The following is a 10,076-nucleotide window of genomic DNA, read 5'->3' as shown; positions in this document are numbered from 1 at the left end:
TATATATATATAAGATCCAGAGATCGAACTGGAGCAAGAAAGTTAGTTTCAAGCAATCTGTAGTAATTATCAAAAAAAGAAAAGCTTCCAGGGACAATAGTGGTTTATTGAGACGGGAGGCTGTGGATGTTTTTCGTATCGAAGGACGATAAGTTGAAAAATGTTCTTTTTATATTTCACTGTAGGCGACCAGGGTTGCTGAGTGTGCTAATAGGAATACGAGAGTTAAGCAGTAGAGTAGGTAAGATCTGGGATACATATGTTTCATAGCGAGCGGAACATCAGAAGAGATAAATATCCAAGCGAGGTGTATACCGCAGGCTGGTCATCAAACCGGGGATATCTTGATTAAATGAAATGTTACATTGTCGCAAGAAGGTACATGTTGACGCCTGGAAAGTTCAGAGTGAACTTTCCAGGCATCAGCATATACCTCCTTGCGACAATGTAACATTTCATTTAATCAAGGTATCCCCCAGCTTGAAGACTAGCCTGCGGAATATGCCTCGCTTGAATATTTACCATTCCTAAGGTTCCGCTCGCTACGAAACATATGTAGCCCAGATCTTATCAACTCTATTCCGTAACTCTTGTATATATATACATATACATATACATATACATATACATACATACATACATACATACATACATACATATATATATATATATATATATATATATATATATATATATATATATATATATAATTAAGTGGAGAATGGAGAAACAAACACAAGAAGCAAGTCAATTGGGCTAGTTAGCTATTGATTTAATTGTTATATACATGTATATATAGGCATATTCATATGTATACATATGTATATATAAGCATATTTATATGTATACATATGTATATATAAGTATATTTATATGTATACAATACGTTTATTTATATCATCGTCATCATTATTATTATTATAATTTTTATTATTATTATTGTTATTATACAAGTTTTATATAGACATATACTGATGCACGTGCGCATGCACATCACACACATACATATATAAACATGCATATGCACACACACACACACACACACACACACATGTATGTAATATTTGTATTTATGCACATTGACTGAAAGCAACATGTAGATGGATAGAGTGAGAGAGTTAAACAAAAATAAAGAATGAGAAATAAAGACATTATGCCATAGTTCGTTGCATACTAAATAACGCGAACATTGTTAAGAACAACAACAACGACGAAACAACTGCAATGAAGAAATGTAAATATGTTAAATATTAATCATGAAAAAAAAAACGAAAATAATAATTCTAATTCTAATAATTATAACAACAACAACAATAATGATTATTATTTTTATCATTATGTGTATGTGTATGCTGCGCGCGCATGCTTCTGTGCTAATGTTTAGATGTGCTTAAACTTTGGTACATGTGAGATAAGTAAAGAGAATAATCGAAAACATTGATGATAGCGATGCTGCTGTTGATGAAGATGATGATGCTGATGGTGGTGATAATGAAGGTTATTTCTCTTGACTAAGTAACAAAGATGAGGAAGTGGTATAATAGTCACGTGTTCTGCTGTAATGGTAACAACCCCGAATGTTACTTGCACACATTTTCCCTGTTGCTAAATTGGTTGTGAATTTGTTTTAATGTTAGTGTATTATTGAACTCGTTAGTATCATTAAAATAGTTCTGACTTCTTCCTTTCCATTCTCCGTTACCCTAGTAAGAACAATAACATCAACAATAATACAATAATATAACATTAGCACAATAACTGAACATTTAGCAGAAAGAGAGAGAGAGAGAGAGGGAGAAAGAGAGAGAGAGAGGGAGAGAGAGAGAGAGAGAATTTAGTTTTAGTTAGAGTGTCATTCCCACCAAGATATGAATTGTACTTAAAATTTCGATCCTGGAAGGATGAGAAAGCAAAGTCTACCCTGGTGGGATTTGAACTCAGATTTGTTGACGAAAGCATTTAGTCTGATGTTCTGCTGCATCAGCTGACTTGCTGTTCTTCAATAACATTTACAATAACAATGATAGCAACAATATTAATTATAACGAAAACAATAATTATAAACATAGCAAATATACATCCACCACATAAAAACTTAGCAGCCACCACCACTACTACCATCACCACCACTGCTACTATCAGTACCATAGCCAGTAGCATCACCCCTCCCCCACACTCACCACCGTCAATAACAGTATAACAAGAAATACCATCAATAATAATCCTTTCTACTATAGACACAAGGCCTGAAATTTTGGCGTAGGGGGCTAGTCGATAACATCGACCCCAGCAATCAACTGGTACTTATCTCATTGACGCCGAAAGGAAAAAAGGCAAAGTCGGTATCAGCTGAATTTGAACTCAGAATGTAAAGACAGACAAAATACCACTAAATATTTTGCCCGGCGTGCTGATGACTTTGTCAGCTCACTGCCTTAATACCACCAATAATAATAGCAATAATAATAATTATTATTTCTCGTTTTAGAGAAAAAAATTTGGAGGAGTTGGGCGGGGGGTGCAGTCGTCTACATCGACCTCAGTACTTCACTGGCATTTCATTTTTATAACTCCAAAAGGGTGAATAGCAGGATTCGAACTCAGAATGTAAAGAGCTGGAAGGCATACTGCAAGATATTTTGTGCAACATTAACAAGTCTGACAATCAACATAATTGAAGGCATGGGCAAATGAGCGAGAAGGGTAGAGTAAATTAATTTCATATGTACCACAGCATATTACTGGTGCTTATTTTACTGAAGCCCTAAGGATGAAAGTAAAGCAGGCGTCAACTGCATTTGAACTCAGTATGCAAAGAATTTTTTTATTGTTTTTATGTGCCAGCAATTGTCACGAAGCTTAGACAATTGACTTAGACAATAAACTCTTCCTCCCCATTGCAGCAATCAAACTTTACTGTTTCATAAGTACACAAACTGAAGGAAAAGAAATACAGCGGACAGATTGTTAAAAAATCCTAGACAGTAGTGATGGTGGTTGAATGTTCTTTTATCTCCTTGTTTAGTAATAGCAGTGGTGATAATGGAGATGTGCAGTAGCGGTGGTGGTGATAATAGTTGTAGAGTAATGTAGTAGTGGTGGTATTAGTCATAGTTGAATGAAGCATGTCAAAAATTAAAGGTTTGGCATAAATAATAAGTAGACAAATTAATTAAGAAGTAAAATTAACTGGATGTTGTGTTTGCTATTGGCAGGAATGGGTAGGGGACGGATTGGGTATAGGTAAGTGTGCGATCGATTAGAGAAAGATATATACGAAGGTTATAACTAGCATTATTAGCAATATATCGACGTGCCAAGGGTTGTGTGTCATCTTCAGAGAAAGATGTGTGATAGTCAGTAGGCCGTAAGTGAAAGAGATAAAAAAAAACTGAGAGAGTAAGTGTAAGGAGACGTAGAAAGAATAGAGGAACTAAAAGAATATGAGTAACTGGAGAAGAAAAATAACGTCTTTGAGTGTCCTTTCGAGATACATGGAATTCAATTTAGACACGGGTGGACGGGTGGACGGGTGGACAGGTGATGAACAGGTTGCTTCATTCTGATGTCATCAGAGTTTTGAATTCTGCAAAAAGATAAAACGCATTTACATTTGGACACATGCAATTTGTGGAACCAACAACAACAAAGAACAAAATTAGAGGAGGAAATTGGAGGAATTTAACGCAAATGTTAGCAACTTAAGGACACTATGAAGTAAAAATTTCAACAAAACCAAAATAAAAGGCAAATAAATATATAGAGTAATTAAATAAAATCGAAAAAATTAAATACATTTAAAAACTAAAATAAAAACAATTAAATGCTTAAAGAAATTGTACATATTAAAAACAAATAAAAGAAATAAAAAATAAAAGAAAAATAAATACGCTAACCCAAAAAATTAAAATAAACAGATTTTATAAAAAATTAAAAGTACTTAAATGAATCTAATTAAAAAAGTTAAACCAAATAGATGAAATAAAAAAATAAAAATATAAATATGTGTATTTTAGAAATGAAAATAAAATAAAAGAAATGAAAATAAAATGAAATAAGAAATGAATAATAAAAAATGATAAAATGAAACCAAAATGAATTTGAAAATGAAATTAAGTAGTAAATAGTTGTTATGAACTAAATGACTGAATTTAAAAAATAGAATCAAAATAAAGATAAAAAACTAAAAAAATTAAAAACATTAAAATAAGTTTAAATGATAATAAAACATATAAATGAATTTTAAAAGTAAATAAAAAATAAGTGTATTTGAAAATGAAATAAAAATAAATGAAAATAAAAATGAAAATTTTTCAAAAGAAATGAGTTTTAAAAAATTTAAAGAATGTAAATGAATTTAAAAAAAAATTTTTTAATGTCTTTTAAAACTAGAACTAAAAATAAACGAACTAAAAAATATTAAATAAAACCAAATGATTTTTGAAAAATAAACTGATATGTATGAACTTTAGGATTTAGGATGATGTTAAAAACTTCAGTCTGGTCGAGAACTTCAAGGGGATGGGTGTAGTTTTATGGGTTTATCACAAACTTTCGAGATTAATAAGAAAATAAAATAAACAAACTTGTGAGTGTGTGTGTGTGTGTGTGTGTGTGTGTGTGTGTGTGTGTGTGTGTGTGTGTGTATGTGTGCGTGTGCGTGTGTGTGTGTGTGTGTGCGTGTGTGTGTGTGTGTGTGTGTTTGTGTGTGGACCTCACTGCAGAATATTATTAAAAGATGGCGCTAAAACCGTTACTCCATAACAGAGACATCATATCATAGACGTTACGGTAGAAATATTAGTGCAGAAACAAAACAGAAGATGCGCTGTCATAACTATTATTTCATAACAAATATATCCCAAACTAAACATATAGGAGAACTTTCATAGCAAAGATTTCATTGATAAGTCACTGGAGCCACGCCATAAAAGCGATACCACTGCAGATATGACACTATAGAGATGTCGCAGTTGAAATGTCATAGCAGTAGTCACTGCAATACTTTTCTGACATGATGACTTTCCAGTAATGTTTTTACAATACTTTCTATTCTGCAATGACTCTTCTGCGTTGACTCTGGCAAGATATCCTTATCCCAATGTTTTTGCAATACCCAAAGTCCAACACTGTTTCGCAATGATATTGCACATGACATTAGCCAGGATTTTGATTGAACAGAACGTCGAAAGTCATGTCGCCTAAATAGTTCATTTGATCGTCCAGACTCCTCTTTATTCAACGTTCTTCAGTGAAACAATCTCTGTAAACGAAGGATTTCTCCAAAGAACAATCACCTTTAAAACTCTCTTTATGATTTACTTTCTTCTCAATTTGTATTTTACCCTCATTATTAATAATTCTTCCTTTCATCCATGACAGCGTTTTCTTCCTAAAGCCAGTTGAATTTAAAATGTGGGATTTACCCAATTTTCATAGACGTGATAGTATTGCCACAAGGAAGAACAGATTTTTATTCAAAAGGTAAGTAAAATAAATCTGGGAAGAACTTAAACAGATGAGTTAGCAAATTTCACGCGGGATCAATAGAAAGCAAACAACAATAAATAAATAAATAAAACAGCACTTTCAAAATACCAAGTTGTTTTATTTTTCTGCGGTTGTTTCCCTTTGCTCTCCTGCCCTGTGTATTGCATAGTGTGAGGAATGACAGTAATATGTGAGACACAAATGTAAAATGAACAGATCAGATGAGAATGCGATGTTATTGACAATAAGAGAAAAATGAAAGACAAACAACTCAATGAAGGCAAACGATAGACAAGAAATGGAAACATTTTAAAATATATAAATAGCTAAATGTTCATCACCTTTTAAGGGAAGTGATGAACGTTTAGCATTTACCTATGCATAAATATTTCTTTCTGCACATTTTTTAATAGCTTCGTCTGAGTAGAAAGTACAGCGCCAATGATATTTTTTGCCAGCATCCGTGACTGGTTAAAAATGGAGAGACCATGGTTCGAGGGTTATCCTCATTCAGAAGTAGGTTCTGCTTACGATACCAGTTAGTGGATTAAATTATTTGCCTAAGAACAGGCAGAGTGCATTAGATGGGCTTTTGTAAAATTTCCATCCACTCAAATTTTACTCACAAGGTTTGGATCGATACAAGACCATGGCAGATGACACCTACCCAAGATGCTGCGGATGGGGACAGAATCTAGAACCAAATGACTGCATAGCGAACTTCTTAACTACACAAGGATAACTATTCAGTAATTTTTAGGCAAAAGGTGTGATAAGTTTGTTTGACTTTCATGTATAAGAAGTGTCTTTCAGCACCAGTGAGCGAGTACAAGAGTACAAGAATACCAGTGAGTGAGTACAAGAGTGACATTCATGTCTGCAGCATAAGTAGGCTTAAAATGAAATCTGGACTGCATTTTTTGTTTGCTTTGTGTTTACTGCCTATTTGAAAGTGCTTGCTTTATGTATGTATGTATGTATGTATGTATGTATGTATGTATGAGTTTTATGTAAGTTCTCGAGAGAGTTCAAGCCGGTCGCTAACAAAGTGACAAGACTTTTAAGTTAATAGAGTTCCCAGCGTTTGCAAATATGCGGTTGAGTTAATGTGTTGGTTGAAATGTCGATGTGGATATATGCACACAAGTGTGTGCATCTATTCGCTCTACAAAGTACATGACACTTGTTCTCTCTATAGTACATTGTCAGGCCTGTTATACTTGCACTGCAAGCATGCATGTATGTAACTATGTATGTTATGTACGTAGATGTGTGTTTTCATGTGAATATATATGGTTGCGTAAGCGTGTGCGATTTAAATACGTGAAAATGATTAAAACAATTTAATGGGAATTTGATCACGATGATTGAGTCAGGTTAGGTCATATGTCTGACGGAAAGCCGTTGATTTTGTTTCCTTATCTTGAATGTCAAACATAAATCCACAAGAGAGAACACGTGTAGGGTGTGGCGTAACACGATATTGGGATGAAATAAATTTGCGCTTATAATATAGGGCAGATAAATAAAATAAAACACGAGTGGTAGCGTGACAGGATTGCATAGGTCACATGTTAAGTAAATAGTTGTGCGTTCAATCACAGGTTTATGGATAGTCGGTCAATTGAAATGCACAAAATTCAAGGAAACTGATGCTAAACAATATATGATGGATATAACGATGAAAAGTTTTGGATGAATGTTTGTATAAGGAGACACTAAACAGGGACAAGTGTTCAAGTGTTATATCAACTTCTCTTCAGGGTTGAATTCTGTGAACACATAAAAATAATTATCACAAATAACAGGCAAACTGGGTAGATAGGGTTGTCAAACTATTGCACACTGCTAAAAAGAAAAAAAAGAAGAAAAAAAGAATAGAAACACTACGCACATGCAAGGAGGATGTCCGAATAAAAATGCGTATCAATAAATCTTTGATAGTTTTATTGAAGACCCAGCGATCTTAAGGTTTAGAAACATATATTTGTACGGCTAATCATGAGATCAAAACAATCCAGGAAAATACAAAAATAGGCTTGGGTATTCTGAATAAGGGAAACGAAGACATAAAGGCTAACAGTCACTTATTAAATGTCATTAAATGGAAATCCGATCTTCTCTTTGATTAAATCGTTTCAGATTTATTTTTATAACTTCTTGTGATCGTTTCTAGTTTATTATTATTATTATTGATTTGACTTAAGACGACGTGTTGGCAGAATCGTTATCACACCGGGCAAACAGCACAAATGTTAAAACAAAGAAGTAAAAAAAACATACGACTAAAAAAAATACAATCCTTTCTACAATAAGCACAAGGTTTGTATTTTGTGGGAGATGTCAAGTCAGTGACATCGACCAAGTGCTTAACTGGTACTTATTTCAACGATCTCGAAAGGATGAAAGTAAAAGCCGACCTCAGCGTAATTTGAATTTAGAACGTAAAGATGAACAAAATGCTTAGCAGAATTTCGTCCGGCGTGCTAGCGATTCTGCCAGCTACCAGTTCAAGTATTTCTTAGAAATATTTGAATCCTTAATTGGCTTTTCAGTGCAGTTTGTCCATTAAGAAAAAAATTTTTGCTTGATGACAAACTGAAATGAAAAGCCTTTTATGGATTCAAATATCCCTCAAGCATATTGGAGCCTGTTATGATGTGGGTAAACACACCTGGTATAAAATGGTATTACACAAATAAACAGTTGATAGTAGTTATCTAAAAATAAACTATCGCAGAAATTATATTTTAACACAGAACGCACTTCGCACTACTAGAACGTAGGTACAATACTCAGTAGTCACTGTTCACCTACAGACTGTTAACCAACACACGTCGAAGAAACACGGTTGAACTATTCCCTGCTCAGTTCACTCAGTTCTTATTTATTGTAATCGTTTAGTCCACCTTCAGTCACGTAGAGGTGTTCAGGGTTCTCTCATAACATAACCGATTTCATGTTTGGTTTACTTTCAGTCTCTGTCCTGCGCATCTACTAATATATTTTAACGGTTTCTGATTTCGGCATAAGACCTCAAATGTAGAGAAAACGAGGGTACGTAGGAAAGGGAAAAGCAAAGTCGGTTATGGTGGGGTTTGGATTTAGAAGAGGAAAAGATGTAACTGACTACTGCAAAGTATTTTGTTTGACGATCTACTGAAACATACCAATAAATCTACCACCTTCTAATTAATATGCCAATTTGTAAATCCTCCACTGAAATAATATAAAACAGTTAAGAGGCTGGAAATTGAGGTGATGGAGTTAAATAAAATACTGGAAATTCAAAAACATTAAACAAAATTTAAAAAAATAAAATCATAATGGAATAATAATAACAAAAATAAATAAATTATAATAAGATTATATCACAATGCAATAGAAACAACATTAATAATAACTTGAAATATATAGGTTTTAAATTTTGGCACAAGGCCAGCAAGCTTAGGGGGAGGTAGGTCAATTACATCGACCTCCAGTACTCAACGGTACTTTTTTTATCGACCTCGAAAAGATAAAAGGCAAAGTCAACCCTGGCGAAATTTGAACTCAGAACGTGAAGATGGACGAAATGCCGCTAAGCATTTTTCCCGGCGTGCTAATGATTCTGCCAGCTTATTGCCCTAATAATGATAATAATGGTTTCAAATTTTCCACAAGGACAGAATTTTGGGGAGGGGTGAATGAGTCGATTACAACGACTCCAGTGTTCAACTGTTACTTATTTTATCGACCCTGAAATGATGAAAAGCAAAGTCGACATCGGCGGAATTTGAACGCAGAACGTAAAGACGGCCGAAATGCCGTTAAGAATTTTGCCCGGCGTGCTAACTATTCTGCTAGCTCGCCGCCTTAAGAACAAGAGTTATATTAAGATACATCGTATTAAAGGCGGCGACCTGGCAGAAACGTTAACGCGCCGGACGGAATGCTCAGCGGTATTTCGACTGCCGTTACGTTCTGAGTTCAAATTCCGTCGAGGTCGACTTTGCCTTTCATCCTTTGGGGGTCGATAAGATAAATTAAGCACCGGGGTCGATGTAATCGACTTAATCACTTTGTTTGTCCCCTCTGTGTTTAGCCCCTTGTGGGCAATAAAGAAATAAGATACATCGTATTAATATATTCCTTATTTTTTTTACCCAAAAAATATATTGAAATGTATTATATAATGTAAATATAACAATTAACAAGAAAGCAATGAGTAACAGCAATGAAAATATAAAAATATCAAAAATATAGGTTAAATTATAAGTTTTCAAAATACAAAAGAGAAGGAAAATAGATAACAAAGGAAAATATGTATGTATGTAAGTTCGCATGTATATATTTATGCATGCATGCATGTATGTACATTTATATGAAATTATATTTAGTCTATGTGAAGTTCCAGTTTTTATAAATAACTGTTGTCGCTAATGGTATACATACAGACACACACAGGCACACACAAACATGGCCACACACCCTCCACACATATATGCATATATATATATATATATATATATATATATATGTATATATATGCACAAGATAATGCGTACATGGTTACATGCATAACGATCATACTCATACCAGATATA

General features: G+C 33.8%; 1 protein-coding gene across 3 annotated transcripts in view; it reads right to left on the bottom strand.

Moving 5' to 3' along the window:
• Positions 1-10,076, bottom strand: part of LOC106867907 (troponin C) — a 97,493-nt gene that overhangs the window by 2,779 nt on the left and 84,638 nt on the right. Inside the window, exon 5 of one of the 3 annotated variants that reach the window (XR_016242664.1) lies at positions 3,453-3,586. The exons of 1 other annotated variant lie outside the window; for it this stretch is intronic. Coding sequence is in view for 1 of the 2 variants with exons in the window: in XM_089355520.1 (XP_089211646.1) it covers positions 3,558-3,586 (29 nt within the window). In the remaining variant the exon portion in view is untranslated. Of the gene's footprint in view, positions 1-924; positions 3,587-10,076 lie in introns of those variants that run through there. One more of the 3 variants, XM_089355520.1, reaches the window with a different exon arrangement.

The sequence above is a fragment of the Octopus bimaculoides genome, chromosome 7 (assembly GCF_046866305.1).
Source record: "Octopus bimaculoides isolate indiv1 chromosome 7, ASM4686630v1, whole genome shotgun sequence".
Classification (NCBI taxonomy): domain Eukaryota; kingdom Metazoa; phylum Mollusca; class Cephalopoda; order Octopoda; family Octopodidae; genus Octopus; species Octopus bimaculoides.
This window is presented reverse-complemented; position numbering and strand designations above follow the sequence as displayed.